The following is a 26,360-nucleotide window of genomic DNA, read 5'->3' on the forward strand; positions in this document are numbered from 1 at the left end:
CTCCGCGCGGCACCGCCGGTCCAGGTCGCAGTCGGAGCGCCGTAGGGGAGGGCAGAGGTGGCGTCGGAGCCTCAGGGCCCCCGCAGGTCGCGGCGAGGGGCCGGAGCGCGCCGGGCCGCAGCTTCTCGCCAACAGGAATTCGCTGGGGGCTGCGACGGCGACAGCGGCGGGGACTGAGGGCGGGGAGGCGGCCAGATCAAAGACAGCCGCCCGCAGGGCCCAGATGGGTCGGGGAGCGCCGAGGGTCCCCTCCGAGCACAGCGAGGGACGTCCAGGTGGGCTGACACCAGAGCTGTGCGGACGCCCACGCTAGGGGCAGGGGCCGGAGAGGCTGTGCAAGCTGCGCGCCTCCCGCCCCGCGCGCCCCTCAGGATCCCCAGGTCCCGCCCCCGGAGGAGGCGAGGCGGGGCGCGACTGGGTTCGCGGCCGCGGGCAGAGGCGCAGGCAGAGCGGCCTCGGGACCGAGACGATGCGTGCGCTCCGCGACCGAGCCGGGCTACTCCTCTGCGTGCTGCTGCTGGCGGCGCTGCTGGCCGTGGCGCGAGGGCTCCCCGTGAGCAAGCCGCGGCGCCGCGGACCCGGGCCTGGGAGCCGCACGAGGCTGGCGGAGGTGAGGGGCGGCGGCACCGGGCTGCGGCGCGCGCGGTCCCTCCTCCCCGAGCCACCGGCTCTGGCCGTGCGGGGAGCGGGACCGGGTCATACACAGGCAACGACCCCCCGAGGGAGAGAGGGGCCAGGGCCGGCCGGAAGCTCCCAGACACCGAGCGCTGGCCAGGTGCGCCGGTCTTCGGGGCTCCCACTCCCCGCGCATGGCCGCGAGATCGGCTGCTGCGGACCCGCCGGGGGACAAGTTTGACTTCTGTGCGGAGTGAGGTGGCCGACACTCCGCGGTGGCCAGGCTTCCTCGCCCTGAGCGAACCTTTCCTGCAGCCGCCTGTCCAGGTGCTCGCTGGCTCGGAGGGGAGTCCCGCCGGTGCGAGGAAGCTGGCGCTTTGCGGAGTGGCGGGCCGGGGCCGCTGAGGTTCAGACGGTCAGGTGAGCCCCTTCCATGAGACAAGCGGATGCACAGTGGGGCTCTTCAGCTACTGGCAGGGGTGGCCAGCCCGAGACTGGCGCTGTCGTGGACTGTAGGTGGGCGTTGGGGTATAAAACAGTAATGAGATGGAAGAGTGGTGGTGGCCACCCGTGTCTTCCAGTCACTGAGGGGTCTACAGTCCGGCTTATTGCCCCCTGGAATGCAGCGGACGTTCATTCCCATGGGCACAGAGACGGCCAGACTTGTATTAGGGTGTGCAGGAGCAGGCCTGTGTGGCAGGTGGCCTTAGGTCTTGGGTCCTGGGTCCTTCCATCTGCTGAGCTGTAGGAGACTAGAATAGTTCTTCCCATCTTGCCATTTTTCCTTCCTTCCTTCCTTCCTTCCTTCCTTCCTTCCTTCCTTCCTTCCTTCCTTCCTTCCTTCCTTCCTTCTCTTGTTTCCCTTCCTTCCCTTCCTTCCTTCCTTCCTTTTCTTTCTCTCTCTCTTTTTTTTTTCCTTTTTTTCAGACAGGGTCTCTCTCTGTCACCCAAGCTGGAGTGCGGTGGTGTGATCATAGCTCACTATAGCCTCAACCTCCCAGACTCAATGGATCTTCCAGCCTCAGCCTCTTGGGTACCTGGGACCAGAGGCATGCACCACCACACCTGGCTAATCTTTTTGTTTTTTATTTTGTAGAGATGATGTCTCACTATGTCTCCCAGGCTGGTCTTGAACTTCTGGGCTCAAGCAATCCTCCTGCCTCAGCCTTCCAAAGTGCTGGTATTTCGGGTGTGAGCTGTGGTGTCCGGCTATTCTTCCTTTTTTTCCTTTTTTTTTTTTTTTTTTTTTGAGACAGAGCCTCACTCTATCGCCCAGGTTGGAGTGCAGTTGCACAATCTTGGCTCACTGCAACTTCTGTCGCCCGGGTTCAAGCTATTCTCCTGCCTCAGTCTCCTGAGTAGCTGAGATAACAGGCGCCTGCCCCCGCGCCTGGCTAATTTTTGTATTTTTAGTAGAGAAGGGGTTTCACCATCTTGGCCAGGCTGGTCTTGAGCTCCTGACCTCGTGATCCACCTGCCTCAGCCTCCCAAAGTGCTGGGATTACAGGTGTGAGCCACCATGCCCAGCCGATTTTTTTTTTTTTTTTTTTTTTTTTTGACATGGAGTCTTGCTTGATCTGGGCTCACTGCATCCTCCACCTCCCAAGTTCAAGTGATTTTCCTGCCTCAGCCTCCGAAGTAGCAGGGATTACAGATGCCTGCCACCACGCGCAGCTAATTTTTGTATTTTTTCAGTAGAGATGGGGTTTCACCGTGTTGACCAGGCTGGTCTGAAACTCCTGACCTCAAGTGATCCATCTGCCTTGGCCTCTCAAAGTGCTGGGCTTACAGGCATAAGCCACCACGCCCAACTTCCCCATGACATTTTAATACCACAGATATACTGTCTGTTTATGTATTATGGCCCTTTGGAATGTCACAAACCATTGTAGTATCTTAAGACTTTTTGGTCTCTCACAAGATCTACTTATTGCCCCTATTGAAAATGCATCCTTTAGACTGGCTCTTCTCAGCCTCAGCACCCTTGTCATTTTGGGCCATATCATTCTTTGTGGTAAGGGCTGTTGTCGTATGCATTATAGAATGTTTAGAAGCATTCCTGGCCTCTACCCACTAGGTGCCTGTAGCACTCGCCTCCCCACCAGGACCAGACACTCCACATGCTTCCTGTAGGACACCCCATCCCCACTGCCCATAGTGGAGAATGACTGTTGTAGACAGATGAGGCCTCTCGCCAGTCCCTCTTCCCATACAGAGATGACAGTGATAATAAAATTAACTAAATTGGCATTGTTTCTGCTCACTTGGCATGAATACTTTCTATTTTAGTACTTACTGCTTTGTATTGTAATTATTTTTAGCATGTTTGCCAAATCTTCCCCTAACAAGAACACCCTAGAGGATGAGTTATTTCAGAGCCAAAATCATATCTTCAGTTCCAGTACAAAGCCTGGCAGAGTCATCAAAAACATGTGAAAACAAATTAGTGTCACAATGAAAAAGCAGAGCTTGGAGTCTAGGGCTTGGAGTTCTGATCCCAGTGGGTCATTAATGCACGTGTGACTCACCTCGGATGATTTCTCACATTTAAAAAGAGGAGCCTGCACGGTGGCTCACACCTGTAATCCCAGCACTTTGGGAGGCCAAGGTGGGAGAATTGCTTGAGCCCAGGAGTTCAAGACCAGCCTGAGCAACATGGCGAAAACCCATCTCTACCCCTACAAAAATACAAAAATTAGCTGAGCGTGATGGTGCGCCCCTGTAGTCTCAGCTACTCAGGAGGCTGAGGTGGGAGGATCTCCTGAGCCCAGGAGGCGGAGGTTGCAGTGAGCTGAGATCGTGCCACTGCACTCCAGCCTGGGTGACAAAGCAAGACCCTTTTTCAAAAATAAATAAATAAAATGAAAAAAGAGAGCCAAGAGAGCCTAAGTCATCGTTATGGTCCTGTCCAGCTCTGACATCGTTCCATGAGTCTGCATGATTTGTGTTAAAGCTGTCTATGGCAAGGGTGTTAGTTTAAGGAGTCATGTTGAGAGAATGCAGATTGCTATTCTAGGGACTTGGGTGGTGTGTCACAAATAACTGACCAGGCTGGGCACAGTGGCTCACACCTGTAATCTCAGCACTTTGGGAGGCTGAGGAGGGTGGATCACTTGAGGTCAGGAGTTCAGGACCAGCCTGGCCAACATGGCGAAACCCTGTCTCTACTAAAAATACAAAAATTAGCCAGACATGGTTGTGGGCACCTGTAGTCCCAGGTAATCGGGAGGCTGAGGCAGGAGAATTGCTTGAACCCCGGAGGCAGAGGTCACAGTGAGCTGAGATTGTGCCACTGCACTCCAGCCTAGGAGACAGAGTGAGTCTCATCTCAAAAATAAAAATTAAAAATTAAAAAAGAAAAAAGAAATATCTGACCAGCCCAAAGACCTTAATGAAGAAGCTAAAGAACATCAAACCCCTGGATCTAAAAGTAAAGGTTGCTGAAAGGGAAGTGAACATTCTCTGGGCCTTACAGAGTCTATATGAATTTCTTAACATGAGAATATTTCATTGTTACACCACTTTGACATGGGCATTATCTCCACTTTCCAGATGAAAAAATCAAGGCACAGAAAAGTTAAGCCTAGCCAGGAGGCAGGTCTGTCATTAGAAGGAGCTACGCTGGGGACCTTATTGTACAGCTTTGCATGTCGTGGTCCAGTCTGCTCATCTGAAGTCTTGAAAAGAATCATTAGGCTGGGTGCGGTGGCTCATGCCTATAATCCCAGCACTTTGGGAGGCCGAGGCGGGTGGATCACCTGAGGTCAGCAGTTCGAGATCAGCCTGGCCAACATGGAGAAACCCCCCATCTCTACTAAAAATACAAAAATTAGCCGGCCGTGGTTGTGGGTGCCTGTAATCCCAGCTACTTGGGAGGCTGAAGCAGAAGATCACTTGAACCCGGGAGGCGGAGGTTGCAGTAAGCTGAGATCGTGCCACTGTACTCCAGCCTAGGCGACAGTGTGAGACTCCCACAAAAAAAAAAAAAAAAAAAAATTCGTTAGCCTTGTGAACAAAATGTGGCCCCCGCTTCTCTGGGCAGGCCTGTTGCTGAGCCTCAGTTTACTCCCACAGTAAAATAAGAACCCATTCTGTCAGATGCAGTGCTGGATGAAAAAGCACCAGACGTGTGGATGGTGACATCATCATAAAAAGAGGCTGGGGGCCTGGCATGGTGGTTCATACCTGTAATCCCAGCACTTTGGGAAGCCAAGGCAGGTGGATCACTTGAGCTCAGGAGTTCAAGATCAGCCTGGGCAACATGGAGAAACTCTGTCTCTACTAAAAATGCAAAAATTAGCCAAGCGTGATGGCACGCACCTGTATTCCCAGCTACTGGAAGCTGAGGTGGGAGAATCGCTTAAGCCCAGGAGTTTGAGGCTGCAGGGAGCCATGATTGACTGCACCACTGCACTCCGGCCTGGGTGACAGAGCAAGACCCTCTTCTTTTTTTTTTTCTTTTTTTGAGATGAAGTTTCGCTCTTGTTGCCCAGGCTGGAGAGCAATGGCGCAATCTTGGCTCACTGCAACCTCTGCCTCCTGGGTTCAAGCGATTCTCCTGCCTCAGCCTTGCTGAGTAGCTGGGATTACAGGCATGTGCCACCATGCCTGGCTAATTTTGTACTTGTTATCATTTTAGATTAAAAAAAAAAAAAAAGGCCAGGCGCAGTGGCTCATGCCTGTAATCCCAGCACTTTGGGAAGCCAAGGTGGAGGTCAGGAGTTGGAGACCAGCCTGGCCAACATAGTGAAACCCTGTCTGTACTAAAAATACAAAAAAAAAAAAAAAATTAGCTGGGCATGGTGGCAGCCACCTGTAATCCCAGCTACTTGGGAGGCTAGAACAGCTTGAGCCCGGGAGGCAGAGGTTGCAGTGAGCCGAGGTCTCCAGCCTGAGCTGCAGAGTGAGACCCTATCTCTATTTAAAAATAAATAAATAAATAAATAAACAAACAAACAAACAGAGGAGAACTGAGAGAGGACTGCTGTTCCAGTCTGCAAGGACTGGCCCACCTGGGGTGGGATGGGGGTGGTTCATGCTGCTGCAGCAGGGGTTAAATGGCCATGAAAGAAGCACTTGTTGAGGGTATGGGCTGAGACAGAACTAAGGGCAGAGGAAGGAGCCTGGGGTCCCTGAGAAAGCTGAGGCAGTGTCATGCACATGGTGGGGGTGCCTGCCCAGCACTTCAGTCCTGGTCCATTGTCCAGCCAGTTGCCTGGAAGCAGGGGCTTGGATTGCAGGAGAGGTACAAGGTCTCACCTGCCAGGTGGGTGGCAATGAGAAGGATGTATTTCCTAAAGGCTGACTTTATTTGGTTGCAGGGTCTTTCTAGCCCAATCAGTGAGTGAGTGCCGGAGAGAACTAGAACCTAGGTCTGTGTGGTGCCAAGCCTGTGGCCTCACCTGCTAGCCTTCTGCTGCAGCTGTCCACCTCCCTGGACCTCAGCTATGGCCTTCCTTATACCTCCAGACCATTCTGTCTCTAAAGGGTTAGAAACCCCAGGGAGGGAGAGAGGGAAAGACAGGAATGGGGCCTGGAAGCTTGGCTGCTCAGAGGCCCCAAGCAAGTCTCCAGCCTCTCCAATCTCAGTCTCAGGTTGTTATGAGGATCAAAGGGAAGGATGGATGTGGAGAGTTGAACATCCTGTATAGTGTTTTGTTCATCCAGCACATTCAGCACTGCAGAGCAGCAGGCGGCAAACCAGAAGGTGGAGCCACTGCCTGGAGTTAGCAAAGCACAAGGCTTAAGAGCACAGACTCCAGCCAGACCACTGACATCAAATCCCACTCTGCCAGCCCCTAGCTGTGTGACTCCAGGCAAGTTACTTTACCTCTCTGATCCTTGGCTGCATTGTCTATGAAGTGATGATGATGCTCATACCTACTTAAAGTGTTGTTGTGAGAATCCAGTGAGTCTGTACATATAGGGTGATCGGCAAGACTGGCTACGTGTTTTTGGGTTTACTTTTCTTTCTCTTTCTTTTTTTATTGCCTTTACCTTGGAAAGCCAACTGGCCATATTTTTTGTGGAGCCCAGTACCGAATGAAAACATGGGGCTTCTTGGCTGGGCGGTGGCTCACACCTGTAATCCCAGCACTCTGGGAGGCTGAGGCGGGCAGATCACGAAATCAGGAGATCGAGACCAGCCTGGCTAACATGGTGAAACCCTGTCTCTACTAGAAATACAAAAAATTAACTGGGCGTGGTGGCGGGCGCCTGTAGTCCCAGCTACTCGGGAGGCTGAGGCAGGAGAATGGTGTGAACCTGGGAGGCGGACCTTGCAGTGAGCCGAGATTGTGCCACTGCACTCCAGCCTGGGCGACACAGTGAGACTCCATCTCAAAAAAAAAAGAAAAGAAAAGAAAAGAAAAGAAAAGAAAACATGGGGCTTCTTAAGTATTTCCAAAGGGCAACAGCAGGGCGTTAAACTAAATACGAGGCTCGGTGCAAAGACACAGGTTGCACACCATGAAGCCGGCCCTGTGCCGGGAGTAGTATGCTTAGTCAGCACTACTCTTATTACAGTGAGGAGCTTTGCAGCCTCCACTGGGTGCCAGGGTGGGTTGGATTAGAATAGTATATACCTAATCCCAGCTGCTCAGGAGGCTGAGGTGGGAGGATTATTTGAGCCCAGGAATATGGAGGCCAGTCTGGGCAACATAGCAAGACTCGGTCTTAAAAAAAAGAATAGTACTTACCAGCCGGGCACGGTGGCTCAAGCCTGTAATCCCAGCACTTTGGGAGCCAAGGTGGGCAGATCACAAGGTCAGGAGATCGAGACCATCCTGGCCAGCACTGTGAAACCCTGTCTCTACTAAAAAATATAAAAAATTAGCTGGATGTGGTGGCGGGCACCTGTAGTCCCAGCTACTCTGGAGGCTGAGGCAGGAGAATGGCGTGAACCCGGCAGCTGGCGCTTGCAGTAAGCCGAGATCGCACCACTGCACTACAGTCTTGGTGACTCAGCGGGACTCCATCTCCAAAAAAAAAAGAATAGTACTTACCAATCAGGAAGGTAGTTGAGGGAGAATGAAATCCAGCCCTATTCCTCTGCCTGTGGCTAAAGAGGCCTGACTAAAGAGGCAATTGCTGTTGTATGCAGCATCTCAGGCCTGGCTAAAGAGGCAATTGCTGTTGTGTGCTGGGTCTCCAGCACCTCCCACCAGCATGACTTAGTGTGCAGCCTGGCTGTCTGTGGTGGGCCTGGGCTTCAATAGCTAGGGCTACAGGACCTGCATTTAGTGATTGAATTTAATTATCCAAAACAAGTTTCTGACGCCTGAGGCACAAAGGAGAAGGGAGAACAGGGAACTGTGAAGGGGCTGAAACAGGTTGGCAGGCGGGCTCGTGCAATGCAGTAAGGGTCTGTGGGGATCGGGACTCTGTTGTGTTAACTGGAAACACATGGGTCAGGGGCTGCCTGGCCAAGCCTGGGAAGGTAAGCTTAGGGGTGAGAGAGAGAGAGAACTGGTGAAGATGTACCTCAGGATGTATCTCTATTTGGACAGGGACATCACCCCCAAAAGAATGGCCTTGTGTGTCTGGACATGCATGCAACTCCACATGTAAGCTTAGAAGATGGAGAGAGGTGGTCTTGTGAGATAGGGCTAGAGTTCTTCAACAACCTGGAGCCTCAGAATTCCCCTCAGAATGTCGTGAGAATACAGCTGCCGAGTGATTTTGCAGCAGTGTTCGGAGGATCTGAATGAGGTGTAAAGAACTGGCACATTGTCTGGCAAAGGGGGTGCCCCCGATGGCTCCTGTCTGCCTTCTGAGTACCATCTGTCGCCACCTCTGGGTAACGTTCTTTGCATGCTTACCACCTACAAGGTATTATTCTAATTCAACAACCCTGGCCGGGCGCGGTGGCTCAAGCCTATAATCCCAGCTACTCGGGAGGTTGAGGCAGGAGAATGGCGTAAACCCGGGAGGCGGAGCTTGCAGTGAGCTGAGATCCGGCCACTGCACTCCAGCCCGGGCGACAGAGCGAGACTCCGTCTCATAAAAAAAAAAAAAAGAAAAAACCTATGAGACAGGTGCTGGTGTTTCCCTAAATTACAGAGGAAGGAGCTAAGGCAGATTCAGTAACCTGCCGGAGGTCACGCAGCTAGTAGGTGTATACGTTGGGATTGAACCCGGTCATGTGGACTCCAGCCTGAACTCATTTCCATCACATTCAGCTGAGATGATGAAAGTGGAACTGCTCTGTGAAGACAGAAGGTGGTGGCCCACGAGGGGTTACTGTCCCCAGTGTCTGTCCACGCATGCATGGTGTGTACCAGTGCACAGGTGTTGAGATCAGGCCAGGCTGAGCTGAATCCTAGTTCTCTTATTGTAACCTTTAAGACCTTATGTAAGTCCCCTACCCTCCCTGAGCCTGCATAGCCTCATTTTTAACATAAAGATGATCACACTCGCCCCTCAGGGTTGCTGGTGTTTATTTGTTTACATGGCAGTGATTTCTTGAGCTCCTATAATGTATCAGGCACAGTGCTCAGCACAGTATCCCACAGTGAACAAAGCAGACAAAATTCCTGTCTGCATAGAACTTACCTTCGCGTTGGAAAAAGTGACAGATGGTACAGAAATTGCATAGGAAGGCCTGGTGTGTAAGATGTGCCCGGAGGCTGGCTATGGGCTGGGCCTCTGGATGTCTGGCCCTGATCCCCTTAGCCCTGCTGGGAGCTGTAGGTGGCTCACTTGAAGTGCCTGGAGAGCAGATCCTCCCTTCTAGCCCCAGAGCCTTTAACCCAGGACTGCTGGAGTTGCCAGATAAATCCTCAGCTCTGTCCCTGCTCAAGGGGTATCAGAGGATCCTGGGGGGATTGGCTGCAGATGCCCATCACGGTCGCTGCTTGACTGCATCCTTGACTGTCACCTCCCCTTCCCTGTCTCGCTTCCCTACCCTCTTCTGGCATCTCCTGGGGCCACTTTCCAATGGAACCACCTGCATTGGAACCCTTGTGTCGGGGTGGGCTTCGAGAGAACCCAAACTAAGATGAGACGTTCCCCACATCTCTTTCCACTCCCAGGAGTTCCGCAAGGGCTGATGCACAGAGAGGGAGGCTCCAAGAGCAGCTCCAGGAGAGGAAAGGCAGCAAGTGTGGCCGTGACACTTGGCCAAGACCTCTCTGGCCTTTGCCCACCCTATGGTCTGACTGGGCACCAGGGAAAGGAGTGGGTAGAGAGGCTGGAAATGAACATTTTGAGCACCTACTGGGTAGCAGGGCCTGGGCCAGGCTTAGTCCTGTCGTCATTCTCATTTTGCAGATGTAGAAGCTCACAGAGGCTTCTCTCCTACTAGGGCCCCACGGGTCAGAAGCCAGGCTGCCAGCAGAACTCAGACCAGGCAGCCCAATCTACAGCATGCTTGCTTTTCTTTTCTTTTTTCTTTCTTTCTTTTCTTTTCTTTTTTCAGTTTTTTTTTTGTTGTTGTTGTTGTTGTTGTTGTGTTTTGTTTTGTTTTCTTTTCTTTTGTTTTGAGATGGATTCTCATTCTGTTGCCCAGGCTGGAATGCAATGGTGCGATCTCAGCTCACTGAAACTTCCGCCGCCTCAGTTCAAATGATTCTCCTGCCTCAGCCTCCCGAGTAGCTGGGACTGTAGGCACCTGCCACCAGCTAATTTTTTTTTTTTTTTTTTTTTTTGTATTTTTAGTAGAGACGGGGTTTCACCATGTTGGCCAGCCTGACCTCAAGTGATCCACCCGCCTCAGCCTCCTAAAGTGCTAGGATTACAGGCGTGAGCCACCGTGCCTGGCCTAAAGCATGCTTTCTTAACTACAGCACTGTTCACATTTGGGTTGGATGAATCTTGTGGGGTGGCCTTGTGCACTGCAGGCTATGTGGCAGCATTCCTGGCCTGTGCCTACTACATGCTAGTAGAAACCCCTCTAGCTGTGACAACCACAAATACCCCCAGACAGTGCCACATGTCCCCAGATGAGAACCACTGCATAACCACTGTACCAGCTGCCACAGGCAGGCCCAGCCACCATCAGGCTAGGGTGTCCCGATCAGCCAAAAGGCTGCACAACTCTGAACACCTGCTGCTGTGCGACTGCCTGGCTCTATGCCCCAGAGACCGCAGACAGTGGAGATGGCGAAGTCACAGGCACAGTTAGGGCTTTGGTGGAATTGTGGGTGGGAGCTGCCAGGAAGCCAGCACTCGGGGATGCTCCAGGCCTCCCTCATTGGTCAGTGAAGGGGCTGAGTTGTTCCATTACTCACCCTTCCACCTTCCACTCATCCACCCTGCTGTCTAGACTAGAAGGCTTTGACTCAGCAAGAGACTCCAGGCTGGGGCTGAGATGGGCCCACGGCCGCCCTAGGACCAGGCGTTTATTGCAGGATACCTGGAGCCAGATGTTTGGACACTGCAGAAGGGGAGGTCAGAGAGGGAGAGACAGAGGATTCTGAATCTCTTTCCAAACTTTCAAGAAAAAAAAAAGTCAGTGAGAGTGAGAAACTAGGCTGATTAAGCCCCTGATTTTTGACGGGGATGCAATACTATCACTTTACAGCATGCAGGTTAAGGGAATGGGCTTTAGGCCCAGACTGCCTGGTTTAAATCCTGGCTTTATTGCTAAATGTCTGCGCAACCTCAGGCAGGTTACTTGCCCTCTCTGTGCCTTAGTTTCCATTGTAAGACAGGCATGACCGTGAAGATGTAAGACAGGGAGGATGAAATGAGTGACCAAGTGTTTAGAATAGTGCCTGGTGTGCAGTAAATGCTGTGGAAATGTTTGATAAATAAAATTCTCACAGTCCTTGCAGGGAGGCATGATTATCCTCAATCTGCAGACGAGGATATTGTCAAGTTGAAGAAGTTAGTAACAGGCAGAGCTGGGATTTGAACCCAAGCTTTTCTGGCTCTCAGAACCAGTGTTTGTCAGCCATACCGTACTGCCCAGGTATGAGACTGGAGGGGCGGCAATGGTGTGGCCTGAGTGAAGCAGGGTCCCCAGGTGCCAGGCCCCAGAGACTCATAAGGCAGCTCTGGGACATGCTCCTTCTGCCCTGGCATAGAGACCTGGGCAGTGGCTATAGCCTGGAGGCAAGTGGCAGCCACTGAGCCCCTAGTGCCCCACTGTCTGGGCAGATGAATGCTGGAACAGGAGTCAGAGATGACATGGATCTGCCCTTACCATCTGATCTGAAGCAAGGACTGTCCCGGTGAGGACACCATGGCCAGTGGCTGTTGGAAGGGATGAACTGGCTGAGTCAGCCATGCCAGCAGCCTGGAGTACAAAAAGGAGCCAGGCCCCAGGCAGGCAGGCGGAGGAAGGTAACTGTGGTCAGAGGCACCGAGGAACACAGCCCTCATGTGAATGGCCTGGGCGGGGCTGAGTGCACAGGAGCGGGCTGAAGGGAAAGGCCAAGGCCTGCTGCCCACTCCCCGATAGGACCCGGCGCATCCCTGAGGGCCTTTCTGCTCTGGCCTGTGAGGGCCCTGGGGAGTGGGAGGCACATCGTCTGCAAAGGGCACCACTCTCTGAAACAACTGTCTCCCCTTCTTGGGCCTCCGTTTCTTCATCTGTGAAATGACCCTCCTTTTCTTGCCTCACACTGGCATCTGCTATGGAAGTGCTTTGTGGACACAGTCCACTGTCTGACCAGCTACACCCTCACTTACCCGTTGAGGCCCTTAAGGCAGGCGGTGTGAAGATTTTACATTACAGATACACACTCCAGAGAGGTGTAAACCACAGGGTGAGTTTATGACCCAGTCAGACCCCAGGGCTCCTGGGTCTGCCTGGCCAGCCTTTTCTGGGTCCCCATGGGATGAGCCCTGACCTGTTACCTCACCTTCCCTCTCTCTCCCTCAGGCCTCAGCCTCCCCAGATCCTAGGCCTCTGAGGGAAGAGGAGGAGGCACCACTGCTCCCCAGAACCCGCCTGCAGGCAGAGCCACACCAACATGGACACTGGACTGTCACTGAGCCAGCAGCCCTGACCCCAGGCAATGCCACCCCTGCCAGCACCCCGGAGGTTACTCCCTTGCTGCTGGAGCTGCAGACGCTGCCGGGATTGGCCAACACAACCTTGAGTACCCCTAACCCTGATATCCAGGTGAGAGCTACAGAAGGGCCAGCAGCTCCTGCAGACACCCAGAGAGGAGCAGGGCTGGTAAGGTGGGCTCAGGGTACCCTGCATCTTGGACTCTGTGGAGGGTGGGGCTGCTGTGTGGGGTGAGGGCAGGCTTCCCATGCTCTCCCTGTGGTGTTGGGAACAGAGTACCTGCCCCTCTAGTTTCTAGCTGTGGGCCTTGGGCAAGTCTTTTGACTCTTTGAGCCTTTGTTCTCTAGACCATGGCAAGAGACAGACAGTACCAACCCAGCAGGGCTGTGTGAGCACCAGTGAGTGGGAAATGCTTTGTAGGCTACAGGGGATTCCAGGAATCTAAGGAGGCCTCCTGGAAAAGACCTGCAGGTCTGATGCCCTAAAGAAGGGGTTCAGTATGGAATGGAGTGGGCTGGTGGCATGGGGTACAGCCACCTGAAGGGCTTTGTAGGAGAGGAAATGAGAGCAGCTGCCAGAATTACAGTTTCAGGCTCCACTGCCTGGGGTGAGTCCTTCATGATAATAATTCTGCATGTTTGTGTAGCAGCTACGGTTTACAAAACACTTTCGTCAGAAGGGGAAAAAAGACCATAAAAATATAAAACACAATTCTAAAATTATTTAAAAGTGTCTCTCTTCTTTTCTCTACTTACCTACACATACACATACACACACACGCACACACACACACACGCAAAAAACTGGAAGGTTTTCTGTCAGTGATAGAATGTAGGTGACTTTCTTTTTTCTTTCAAGATGGAGTCTCACTCTGTTACACAGGCTGGAGTGCAATGGCATGATCTCAACTCACTGCAACCTCTGCCTCCTGGGTTCAAGAAATTTTCCTACCTCAGGCTCCCAAGTAGCTGGGTGCACCACCACACCCGGCTAATTATTGTATTTTTAGTAGAGACGGGGTTTCACCATGTTGGCCAGGCTGGTCTCGAACTCTTGACCTTGTCATCCGCCCACCTCGGCCTCCCAAAGTGCTGGGATTACAGGCATGAGCCACTGAGCCCGGCCAGAATATAGGCGATTTTCATTTTCTTCTTCACAGTTTGCTGGTTTTTTCCAAATTTTGTTCAGTGAACCTCATGTTACTTTATTGAATAGCCAAAAATAATGTTTCCGAAGTTCAGTTTCACATAAATGATTTTATTTTACTTATTTTCCATCCATAATGTGGTGCAAGAGAGCTCCTCCGCTTGCCGTGAGCTGAGAACCGGCCACTGCACTCCAGCCTGGGCGACAGAGCGAGACTCCGTCTCAAAAAAAAAAAAAAAAAAAAAAAAAAGAGAGAGCTCCTCCGAGGGCTGCTGTGTCGGGAGCGCTCAGCTTCCAGCCCTACCATGAGGAATTGGAGGCTCAGAACTGCCCAGGCCCAGCAGCTGCATGCTGGCAGAGCCGGGATTCAAAGCCAGGTTCCCTTAAGCGAGTGAGTGTCAACCCTGGCACATGTTAGAACCACCATACCTGGCCCCAGCCCAGACCAGTTCAGTCCATACCTGGCATCTGGGAATTAGGAGTCCCCAGGTGATTCTAATGCACCTCCAGGCCGTAAGCTGTGATTCTTGTGCCCTAAGAGGCCAGGAAGGTTAGCCAAGAATGTCAGCCAAGAGAAGACAGCTGGTTTGAAGGAAAGATTGGGCCTCTCACCTCTGGCCCTAACCCCATGATCCCTCCTCTCCTTGGAATGCAGCTTTAAGACCTCCCTCACTGGCCTGCCTGGCCTGTCTCCTGCAGGTGACCATCGAGGTGGTGGAGGACCCCCAGGCCCAGGTGGAGATAGACCTGTTGGCTGAGCCCAGCGATCCCCCGCCCAAGGATACCCTTAGCTGGCTGCCCAACCTCTGGTCCTTCCTCTGGGGAGACTATAAAGGAGATGAAAAAGACAGGGCCCCAGGGGAGAAGGGGGAGGAAAAGGAGGAAGACAAGGATTATCCTTCAGAGGAAATCGAGGGTGAGGACCAAGAGGACAAAGAGGAAGATGAGGAAGAGGAGGCGCTCTGGTTCAATGGAACTACAGACAACGGGGACCAGGGCTGGCTGGACCCCAGGGATAGGGTCCTCGAGGATTTTGTCAGCTACGGTGAGCACCCCCATCTTGGCATCCCTAGGCTGCTCCCCTATAGGTACTGGTGAAAATGGGGGTGGGGGAGAGGGTGGAGGCTTCCCAGGCAAGACCATCTGAGGAAGCCAGGAGCCTAGGCCTTGTTCAAACACCATCATCAACTCAGAAGTAACATTGCCAATAGCTTGCAGAGTTTTTCCTTTTTTTTTTTTATTTTATTTATTTTATTTTTTTTTTTTGAGACGGAGTCTCGCACTGTCGCCCAGGCTGGAGTGCAGTGGCCGGATCTTGGCTCACTGCAATCTCCGCCTCGCGGTTTCACGCCATTCTCCTGCCTCAGCCTCCCGAGCAGCTGGGACTACAGGCGCCCGCCACCTCACCCGGCTAGTTTTTTTGTATTTTTAGTAGAGACGGGGTTTCACCGTGTTAGCCAGGATGGTCTCGATCTCCTGACCTTGTGATCCACCCGTCTTGGCCTCCCAAAGTGCTGGGATTACAGGCTTGAGCCACCGCACCCGGCCTTTTTTAAATTTTTTTATTTGAGATCAAGTCTTACCCAGGCTGGAGTGCAGTGGCATGATCATGGTTCACTGCAGCCTCAAACTCCTGGGCTCAAGCGATCCTCCCACCATAGCCCTGGAATAGCTGGAACAACAGGTGCATACCACCAGGGCAGCCTAATTTTTAAATTTTTGGTAGAGATGAGGTCTCCCTACGTTGCACAGGCTGGTCTCAAACTCCTGGGCTCAAGCAGTTCTCCCACCTCGACCGCCCAAAGTACTGGGATTACAGGCATGAGCCACTGTGCCCAGCCTTTTTTTTTTCTTTTTTACTAAACAACATTTGACTGTCACAAAAATCCCTGATATCCTCTTAGCAAAAGACATTTGTTACTATTATATTTATTTACATCTGTGAGTTTCCAAGGATTGAGAAATTATAAATTCCATCACTCACGACTGACCTGATTTTCAGATTGTGTGTGTGACTTTGACTCCTGGCTGTGTTGCTTACCAGCTGAGTGACCTTGGGAAAGATTCTTCAACTCTCTGTGCCTCAGATCCTTCCTCTATAGAATGGGGAATAGTATCATCTTTTTTTTTTTTTTGAGACAGAGTCTTGCTCTGTTGCCCAGGTTGGAGTGCCGTGGTGCAATCTCGGCTCACTGCAATCTCCGCCTCCCAGGTTCAAGCAATTCTCCTGCCTCAACCTTCTAAGTAGCTGGGATTACAGGTGTGTGCCACCACGCCCAGTTAATTTTTGTATTTTCTTTTTTTTTTTTTTTTTTGAGAGAGAGGGGTTCTCCCTGTTGCCCAGGGCCGAGAGCCGGGCACTGCACTCCAGCCTCCGCAACACCCCCACCCCCCGGCTCGAAAACATTTAAAAAAAAAAATCTGTCATCATGAGAGGCTGGTAGCCTTAAGGCAATATTTTCTGAACAGTTGTGCTGTTGTTATGTCTTTTTCTAACAAAAATAATAAAAATAGCCAACACATTCTTTACTACATGGAGTTGGCTGCAGAGAGTACTGAGTTAAGACATCTACAGTACCACCATGGAGTAAAGAATGTGTTGGCTATTTTTATTATTTTTGTTAGAAAAAGACATAACAACAGCACAACTGTTCAGAAAATATTGCCTTAAGGCTACCAGCCTCTCATGATGACAGATTTTTTTTTTTAAATGTTTTCGAGGTGGAGTCTCACTCTGTTGCCCAGGCTGGAGTGCAGTGGCACAATCTCGGCACACTGCAACCTCCACTTCCTGGTTCAAATGATTCTGGTGCCTCAGCCTCCCAAGTAGCTGGGATTACAAGTGTGGACCACCATACCTGGCTAATTTTTGTAGTTTTAGTAGAGACGGTTTCACCAACTTGGCCAGGCTGGTCTCGAACTCCTGACCTCAAGTAATCTGCACACCTCAGCCTCCCAAAGTGCTGGAATTACAGGTGTGAGCCACCCCGCACCCGGCCATGATGATGATTTTTATTTTTGCATATTGTGGTTCAGGTTTCCTCTGGGTGCAGACATGTTTTTGCATAGTTGCAGCCATTTCCCTTGGAGCCCTGGTATCTTGTCAATGGACAGAGGTGCCTATGATTAAGACTAGGTTGTGACAGACTCTTCCCAGTTCACTAAAATAATGTAAACTCACAGAAAATGTCCATGATTGGCCGGGCACGGTGGCTCATGCCTTGTAATCCCAGCACTTTGGGAGGCCAAGGCAGGTGGACTGCTTGAGCTCAGGAGTTCATGACCAGCCTGGGCAACATGTTGAAACCCTGTCTCTACAAAAAGCACAAAAATTAGTTGGGCATAGTGGCGCCTGCCTGTAGTCCCAGCTACTCTGGAGGCTGAAGCAGAAGGATCACTTGAACCTGGGAGGTCAAGGCTGCAGTGAGCCATGATTACACCACTGCACTCCAGCCTGGGTGACAGAGCGAGACCCTGTCTCTAAAAAAAAAAAAAAAAAAAAAAAAGGAAAAATTTCCGTGTTTTTCAGCTTTTCTCCCATTAATTTTCCTTAAACTCTTGACGCCAGTGCTGGCCTGTCTGTGAAGTGTGGAACCAGCTCTCAGTATTTTGGGGGTTTCACAGAAAGCACTGGGTCTCAGGCCCTGCACAGCCTGAGGATATGGGCCCAGCCACAGTGTATTTCACTCAGATCAGATGAGAAGTGGGTTCCTAATATGGGTAACAGAGAAATTCTTTTTTTTTTTTTTTTTTTTTTTTTTTTTGAGACAGGGTCTCACTGTGTGTGGAGTGAGACACAGTGGCTGTGGCTGCATTGCAGTGTCATGATCACAGCTCACTGCTGCCTCAACCTCCCTGGCTCAGATGATCCTCCTGCCTCAGCCTCCTCAGTAGCTTTTTAAAAATTTTTTGTAGAGATGGGGTTTTGCCATATTTCCCAGGCTGGTCTCGAGCTCCTGAGTTTAAGCAATCTGTCTGCCTCAGCCTCCTGAAGTGCTGGGATTACAGGCATGAGCCACCATGCCCAGCCTGGAAAATTATTAAATATCTCCAGTTCAAGGGAAATACTGTCATCCTTGGTTTTGATTGACATAAAAACTATAGCTCAGGCCAGGTGGGTGGCTCACACCTGTAATCCCAGCATTTTGGAAGGCTGAGGCTGGAGGATCGGGTGAGCCCAGAAGTTCAAGACCGGCCTGGGCAACATGGCGAAACCCTGTCTCTACAAAAAATTTAAAAATTAGCCAGGCTTAGCCAGGTGCAGTGGCTCATGCCTGTAATCCCAGTACTTTGGGAGGCCGAGGCAGGCGGATCACTTGAGGTCAGGAGTTTGAGACTAGCCTGGCCAACATGGTGAAACTCCATTTCTACTAAAAATTAGCTGGGCATGGTGGTGCACGCCTGTAATTCCAGCTACATGGGAGGCTGAGGCAGGAGAATCACTTGACCCTGGGAGGCGGAAGCACAGTGAGCTGAAATTGCGCCACTGCACTTCAGCCTGGGTGACAGAGTGAGACTCTGTCTCAAAAAAAGAAAAAATTAGCGAGGCTTAGTGGCACGTGCCTGTAGTCCCAGTTACTAGGGAGGCTGAGGTGGGAGGATTGCTTGAGCCCAGGAAGTCAAAGCTGCAGCGAGCTATGATCACACCATTACACTCCAGCCTGGGCAACAGGGTAAGACCCTAACACAAGAAACAAGTAAAAAATCTGTAGCTCAGAGATGTAGAGGGACTTGCCCAAGGTCACACCAATAGTGGTCAGATGGCTCCCAGCCCGAGGTATCATTTCCTGTTTATTGCTGTGTTGGCACAGAACAAGTGGCTAGGGCTTATACTGTCTCTTCAGGGCCACCTGATACATTTGCACAGGTTGTTCACGGCAGAAGGGTACCCAGTTGAGGGAGCAGGTGGAAGCTGAAATCCAGCCCAGCTTCATTCATGAGGCTGGAAGCCCTGGCGTGGGCTGCATCCACCTGAGGAAAGGGTGCCCTGTGCTGATTTGTACCGATTTGCCCTGTGGGCTATGTGCACTCACCCCCTGCTCCCTGTCTTAACCCAGACTATGAGCCCCGGGAGGAGTGGAGTCCCTGGTCTCCCTGCAGTGGGAACTGCAGCATTGGCAACCAGCAGAGGACTCGGCCCTGTGGCTCTCTCTGCACTGCCACCGAGACCCGTACCTGTGACCTGCCCAAATGTCCTGGTGAGAGGAGCCCCTACCCCTGCATAGGAGTGGCTGGTGTGGCTTAGGCTGGAAGCTTGGTCCCCTGGGAATGTGAGTGGGCTTGGGAGACGGGATGCAGGAAGCTCACAAGCATGGTGGTCCTGCCTTGTCCCAGGCCTATTTTGGCTGCTGTGGGTACTGAGAGCCTATTAAGATGGTGGGGGGGGGGGTTTCCGCCATCGGGGCACTGAGGTGCCCTGCGGAGCCACCAGCCTGGCTTCCTTTCTTCCCAAAGGCACTGAGGACAAGGACACCTTGGGCCTCCACATTGAGGAGTGGCAGCTCCTAGCCGGCAATGCTACAGACATGCCTGACCAAGGTGAGTGGGGAGCTAGGCTTGCCCCCTGGTGGTCTGGGGGACAAGCTCTCAGGAGAGGGTGGGGTATTATTCCACGGCAGGAACCTGGCCTGTCTCCACGAGGTGGAGAGCACAGCTTCCATCTGGAAGGTTTGCTTCCCCAACAGGGGGCCCTGGCACATTTCTGAGCCAGCCCATTGGCCTTTCCCAGGCTGGTATTTCTACTGGGAAGGTCTTAATGGGAGCAGCAGAGCTTAGAGATCATCTGGTGGAGCATATCCTATCCTTCCTGGCAGCAGGATGGGGTGGGTACGTTCTTACTTGCATTCCTTGGTCACTCTTGGAGGCTCCTGGGCAGAGTCTGTCTGGGGAGGGGGATACAGTGCAGTCAGAAATGGGTCAGCGTTCAGAACTCCAGCACTGCTCCTCCAGGCAGCTGGGCGTGGGCCAGGCTTCCAGCTGCACACTCTGAGTCTGTGTCTCTTGGTCTCACTTGCACCCTACAAGGAAGGCAGGGAGACCCACCTTGCAGATAAGGCTTGCACTCAGCACAGCAAGAGCCTACTGAGCCTGCATCATGTGCCTGGCCACGGTGCTGGGGCAGGGGATGTCAGCAGCCTGAGGCCTGGTCCCTGTCCTCAAGGAGCTCAGGTCCCATGAGGGAAAGACACACATAACCCATGTGAGCACTGCACTGCAAAGAAGGCCCTAAAGATTTGGGAGCAGAGAGGAAGGAGCAATTCGTTTTCCAGTGCAGGGGCGGGCCTGGGAAATGCGTGTCTCTCCCCTCTCCCGTGGTACCATTTCCCAGGCTCCTCTTTCACTCCCAGTCAAAACGCAAATCCCAGCATCTGGATCCTGGGCAAGGTTCCAGTCCCTTGGGGATGTCCAGGGCCTCAAACTATCAAAGTCAGTCCCCCAGTGTCCGGGGCTGGACAGCTCATCCCATTAGGTTGAGGGCACAGAAGGGAAATGAGAAACAAGATCCAGTTAACAGCACCCACTCAGGCAGATTCTGGGGAGTGGTGAGCAAGGTTCTGCGCATTCCCTCATGGCCAGCTCCCCAAAGCCATTTTTCTTCTGTCTGCTGTTCCTTGGTGACTGCAGTGTTTTCCCCTTCCCTGCTTGCTGCAGGGCTCTGGTGAGTGTGGGGGGCACCTCTTTCTGGTTTATGAAGGCTCCTGGCCTCTGCTGCGCTGTGCCATGGGGACCAGGTGAAACGGTGAGACAGAGTCTTGCTCTGTCACCCAGGCTGGAGTGCAGTGGTGCGATCACAGCTTACCGCAACCTCCACTTCCTGGGTTCAAGTGATTCTTGTGTCTCAGCCTCGCAAGTAACTGGGATTACGGGTATGCACCACCACGCCCGGCTAATTTTTGTATTTTTTCGTAGAGACGGGACTTCACCATGTTGGCCAGGCTGGTCTCGAACTCCTACCTCCTGCCTTGGCCTCCCAAAGTGCTGAGATTACAGGCGTGAGCCATCGTGCCTGGCCCCTCAGCTCTTCTATTTAAGAGAACCTCAGACAGATGTACTTTAGCCTCAGATTTTTGTTGAGGGATATAATTTATTTTAAAATTAAATAAAAATATAGTTTTTTTAAAAAAGGCCACATTTCCCGAGGTGGAGATAGGGAGGATAGCAGCATAGACAGAGAGGGCCACAGGAGGCCAAAGCAGCCAAGTGACTCACCCCAGGCCAGACCGCCTGAGAAAGGCAGCGTTCAGAACAAGAATGGGCCAGTGGCTAAAATACTGAAACCTTCTTACCAGTTGGTTAAAAGTTGCTGTCCCTGTCTCCACCCACTCCAGATCCTTTCCAAGATCTCAGGATCTTCCCCATCATTCAGCACCTAAAGACGTGACACTGGATCACTGCTCCAGCCCCTTGGCCCGTGTCTGTTCTGAGCAAGAGCTTTTTGCTTCAGCTTGTCTGGGTGGTGTGGGGTAGCCTCTCTCTGTCCCCAAGGCCCTACCAAGCCACACCTTTGCACCAGCTGGAGCCTGGGCCTTCTCTCCCCATGCATTGGCCCTTAATCAGTCCCTGCCCAACACCGGCCTGGCTAGCTCTCTCACCAGCTTCCCTCCTGCACTTTGCGGCCCTCTGCAGATGTGGACAACTGTGAGAAGTGGCTGAACTGCAAGAGCGACTTCCTAACCAAGTACCTGAGCCAGATGCTGCGGGACCTGCCCAGCTGCCCGTGTGCCTACCCACTGGAGGCCATGAACAGCCCTGTGAGCCTGCAGGACGAGCGTCAGGGCCGCAGCTTCCGGTGGAGGGACGCCAGCGGCCCTCGCGAGCGCCTGGACATCTACCAGCCCACGGCGCGCTTCTGCCTGCGCTCCATGCTGTCTGGGGAGAGCAGCACGCTGGCCGCCCAGCACTGCTGCTATGACGACGACAGCCGGCTGCTGACCCGTGGCAAGGGCGCCGGCATGCCCAACTTCATCAGTACCGACCTCTCACCTGAGCTGCACTTCAAGCTGGATACGACGCCCTGGATCCTGTGCAAGGGGGACTGGAGCCGCCTCCACACTATGCTCCCCCCCAACAACGGCCGGGCCTGCACCAACAACCCCCCGGAGGAGGAGTACCTGGCACAGTTGCAGGAGGCCAAGGAGTACTAGTAACGGGGCTGCTTCAGGGAGAGGGCAGGCGGCTGCTGCTATTGCACGGGAGAACTTTCCTGGGAGGGCCCTCACCCCGCCCCTGCCCAGACAGGGTGAGGAAAGGGCTCCCTCAGCGAGCGAGGTTGATCCGAGGCTGCGTGCCTTCTGCAAGTGACCCCGAGGCAGATATCTCAGTGGGGTTAGTGAGAAGGTTGAAGGGTATGTAGGGCCCAGGGTGGGTGTCCCTGGGAGTCCTGGAAATGTGCATACGTGCCTGTGTCTGCCGGGGCCTCCCTCTGCTGCCTGCTGGGAGCCTGGCCACTCATTTTTCTCCTCCTTGGGAGCTGGACTCTTCTGCCCTGGCTCTGCACATAGGTCTTAGCCAGCACCTCCAGAAACATCCCGATTCCCGCCATCTGCCATGAGTGTCTCACACCCGCCCCTGGTGGCCAGCAGAGGAAGTGCCACTCTTCTCATGGGCATAGCCACCCTTTGCCAGGGGGGCATCCAGCCTGGGTGGCCACCCCTCTTTATCTCTGGGTGGTGCACATGCCCTTCTTTCCCCACTCCCTGCCACAAGCCACTGCACAGGAGGTATCTGTAGCCCCAAGCTGCCTTTCTGTTGGACACCACTTTAGTCTCGGGCTGCAAGCCATCCCAGCTGAGGTGAAGTGGACTCCACGCAGGAAATGGCTTGCCCAGTTCTGGTCCCTTTCCTTTGCTCAGCCCTCTCTGTTCTGCTGATTGTAGGCATGTGCAGGGCTGGGAGCTGGCACTCCCCGAGTGGGAGGTGACAGCTTGTCACAGTAGCCAGGCTTGGGTGGGTTCAGCACTGGCTCAGGACCGTGTGTCACACATCTATAGTAAACCAGTTCTCTGGGAGGGAAAAAAAAAGCCCTGATTTGTTGCATTTGGGCAGCTTCTATGATGTAAATTCTCCCAGCAGTGGCCCATGTCATACTCCCAGCATCGCTGAATGCACTGAACTCGGAGTTGGGAAGAGATGCACATAATCACTCTCCTGGTATACCTCATACCTCTTCCCTGCCTCCCCATCCCTGTAGCTACACTTCCTTGCCTTCTATGGGGTTGAAATGTTGAAGTCTCAACTGTCTCTGTTCACAAGAGCCACCAAAATGTAGGGGACTTCAGTCCTAGCCCCTAGATGGCCACCCTGAAGCTCTCTGGGATCCTCAGCAATAAAAGCACTTTATTTTCAAATTCTGCCTGATGAAGATTTTTGGGCCCCGGCAGAGCGGAGGAGTGTAAGGAACCCTTGCTTTTGGTCCAACTCAAGCTCCCTTGGGTGTGCTTGTAATTTACCTAACCCACAGCAGGCTCCTTTTCATTTCCTGGACCAGCTGGGCAGGCAGAGCTTGTGGCATGCAGGGGTTAGACTGTAAATATCAGTTATCCTTATTCACACTGCCTTGGAGTTGGACGAGGAGCTGGCTGGACCTCAGGGGCACATTCACTCTGAGCTTTGTCAGAGAGGTAAATCACGTTTACTGCACCAGGAAGTAATTTGCTGTGAGGGGATCCAACAACGACTTGCCCAAAGAACTACAGCTGTAAGATGAGAGGTGGATCTGTGCTCTGCCTCGGTTGGCACCCCAGCTAGACACTCCACTGTCACTCCTGACATGTGGGGAAGGACAGGGATGTGTCAGGAAGCACAGTAAAGGAAGATGTGTCCAGAGCCGCCACTGGAGACGCTCAGAGAGTCAGATGTTTCCAATGACGATCACTCCCAGAGGTAAGTTTATTAGTCTGTCCTGAATCATAGTCTAAAAATACTCTACCTGCAACTAGAAATACGAGAGGGTCAGAGAGGGCAGTGTTTTGGGCCACCAGATGGGAGCCATGCTTACTCCCTTTCTCTTGTCTAAGGAATTCAATAAGATTAATTATTACTATTATTTTGAGACAGAGTCTCCATCTATTGCCCAGGCTGGAGTGCAGTGGCGCGATCTCAGCTCACTGTAACCTCCGCCTCCCAGTCTCAAGTGATCCTCTCACCTCAGCCTCCTAAGTACCTGGGACCACAGGCCCACACCAGCACACCTGGCTTTTTTTTTTTTTTTTTTTGTATTTTTGGTAGAGATGGGGTTTCGCCCTGTTGCCCAGGCTGGTCTCAAACACCCGAGCTCAAGCAGCCCACTTGCCTTGGCCTCCTAAAGTGCTGGGATTACAGGCATGAGCCGCTGCACTCAGCTCGAGGCTAATTATTTTTCAGCAGAAACTTTTAAAAGTAACAGGACAGAGTAATCCCAGAGTCTGCTCTCTAAGGAAACTGCTAATTCCCCTCCTTTCTAATATAACTCACCTTGCCTCTTAAACATACTGTCTTAATCTGTAGCTAATGGTTTTCTATTACTCATACTGAATTTAGCCAACCCCATTTTAAATCTGTACCTTTAGAGTGGCATGCTAAATTGCTACCATGTCAGGCCACAGATGAGAGAAACTAAACAAAAGGGGCTGGGGAGTGGGTCGGCTATGAAATTATGTTTATTCAAGCAATGCAAAGGAGAAAGACACTGCGCAGGTGGCAGCTGGCTTTAGGAGCACCTGTGTGTGAGGAGCAGCGCCAACGGCGGGAGCAGTGAGCCTGATGAAGGGAGGGTTTCCAGAGGAGCCGGTATCAGAGCCCAGAGGAAGCCCATGAAACCAGAGAGGGTCCCTCCACTCCGTTCTGTTCCGGTGTCAGTCACATCACTGGCTTGACTAGCTGTTCTTCCTGTCCCCAACACCGGGAGTTCATCCGTGGTCATGAATCCAGCATGAATACCACTGACTGTTTCTACCTTAACAGCCACCCCAGCAACCAAGATGGTTTTGCCCAATTTTACCCCCTCTGGTTTGCCTCACAAACGGCCCTAGGCTAGGCAAGGCTGGTCAGATTGAATTCTTCCTAGAGTTTTAGGTAACCAACAGTAGGAGTCTGCTGACCTCTGTCTCTTGGAAGACAGAATGATTAGATCCTTTGCCCCATTAGTCTAAAAGGGACACAAATGTGCTGCTGTGCCTCCTTCTTTACAATGCAATTTACTTAACATGTTGAGGTGCTTCTCAAAGTGCATCCCTGATATTAGAATCACCTGGGATATTTATTAAACTCTGTTTATGAGCCACACCCCACACCCACTGAGTAAGAATCTCTAGGGGTGGAGTCGACTTTTGTGCATTGTTCTTCCTCTCAGGCAGGGAGAGCTCTTAGCCTAAGATATGCAATTTGGACTAAATTAGCCAGCTTTTCAAAATAGCATTCTGGCTTAAGGGAAAACACTTGGGCTTTTGAATGGACTCAGCAGGGACTAGTTGCTAAATGACACCAGGTGCCAGTGTTTCCACATGTATCATCTCGAACACTCTCACAAGGCACCTATTATACGCATTCTACAGATAAGGATGTTCACCCAATTTGTTAGGAAGTGGGGAACTTTTACTATTCAAACACAAGTCAAAGTCCACAGTTTTATTTCTAGCTATGCCATCTGCTAAAAATGTTCAGATGGCTAACCAAAATGTTATCAGTAAAATGGCAATGGTAAGAATTGAAGAGCCATCAATACTGGCATGTAATGGCAATTGCACATGTCACATGACAGGCACTTAGCCTGATGCCTTGGGTTTAACGAACATATTGGTCATCTCTACTTGATTGATTCTAAGTGTTCTGGAACTGGTAACTTTCCATCCAGATGTGTATGAAAAGCCTTATGTTTTCTTTCTCTTTTTCTTTTTTTTTTTCATTGAGACGGAGTCTTGCTCAGTCGCCTAGACTGGAATGCAATCAATGGCATGATCTTGGCTCACTGCAACCTCCGTGTCCTGGGTTCAAGCAATTCTCCCACTCAGCCTCCTGAGTAGTTGGGATTACAGGCATCTGCCACCACACCTGGCTAATTTTTGTATTTTTAGTAGAGATGAGGTTTCACCATGTTGGCCAGGCTGGTCTCGAATCCCTGACCTCAGGTAATCTACCCGCCTTGGCCTCCCAAGGTGCTGGGATTACAGGCGTGAGCCACCGCGCCTGGCCGAAAGGGCTCTTTTTTGTTGTTGTTTTTGTTTTGTTTTGAGACAGAGTCTTCATCTGTCGCCCAGGCTGGAGTGCAGCGGCTTGGTCTCGGTTCACTGCAACCTCTGCCTCCCAGGTTCAAGCAATTCTCCTGCCTCAGCCTCCCGAGTAACTGGGATTTCAAGTACCTGCCACTATGCCTGGCTAATTTTTGTATTTTTAGTAGAGATGGGGGTTTCGCCATGTTGGCCAGGCTGGTCTCGAACTCCTGACCTTGTGATATGCCTGCCTCGGCCTCCCAAAGTGCTGGGATTACAAACGCGAGTCGCCACGCCCAGCCAAAGGCTCATTTTTTAATGGTCTCTGTGTTAGGAGGGGTCTGTTAGGAAGGGCCTGTTGATTTGATTCAAGCTAGAGTCCAGGTTCTTCAGCAAAAGGCGTCATTTTGGACCCCTAGGAGGCAGATGTAATGTCAAACTAGATGTAGATTAGT

At 52.1% G+C, this 26,360-nt stretch overlaps 1 protein-coding gene across 1 annotated transcript; it reads left to right on the forward strand.

Annotated features, from left to right (window-relative positions):
- The first annotated feature begins 452 nt into the window (after positions 1-452).
- On the forward strand, positions 453-23,067 carry ISM2 (isthmin 2). The gene is made up of 6 exons (XM_023230368.2): positions 453-610; positions 12,443-12,685; positions 14,420-14,765; positions 18,778-18,918; positions 19,175-19,258; positions 21,347-23,067. Exons 1-6 carry the CDS (start codon positions 470-472, stop codon positions 21,862-21,864), a joined length of 1,473 nt encoding a protein of 490 aa, XP_023086136.1. The 5' UTR covers positions 453-469; the 3' UTR covers positions 21,865-23,067.
- The last annotated feature ends 3,293 nt before the right edge of the window (positions 23,068-26,360 follow it).

This window comes from Piliocolobus tephrosceles, chromosome 6, assembly GCF_002776525.5.
Source record: "Piliocolobus tephrosceles isolate RC106 chromosome 6, ASM277652v3, whole genome shotgun sequence".
Lineage (NCBI taxonomy): Eukaryota > Metazoa > Chordata > Mammalia > Primates > Cercopithecidae > Piliocolobus > Piliocolobus tephrosceles.

Bases quoted from the DNA above. Each gene is read 5' to 3' on its own strand.
- ISM2 (XM_023230368.2), top strand. From the start codon at position 470: ATGCGTGCGCTCCGCGACCGAGCCGGGCTACTCCTCTGCGTGCTGCTG. The intron at 14,766-18,777 runs GTGAGCACCCCC...GTCTTAACCCAG, and splicing joins CGAGGATTTTGTCAGCTACG to ACTATGAGCCCCGGGAGGAG. The intron at 19,259-21,346 runs GTGAGTGGGGAG...GGCCCTCTGCAG, and splicing joins TACAGACATGCCTGACCAAG to ATGTGGACAACTGTGAGAAG.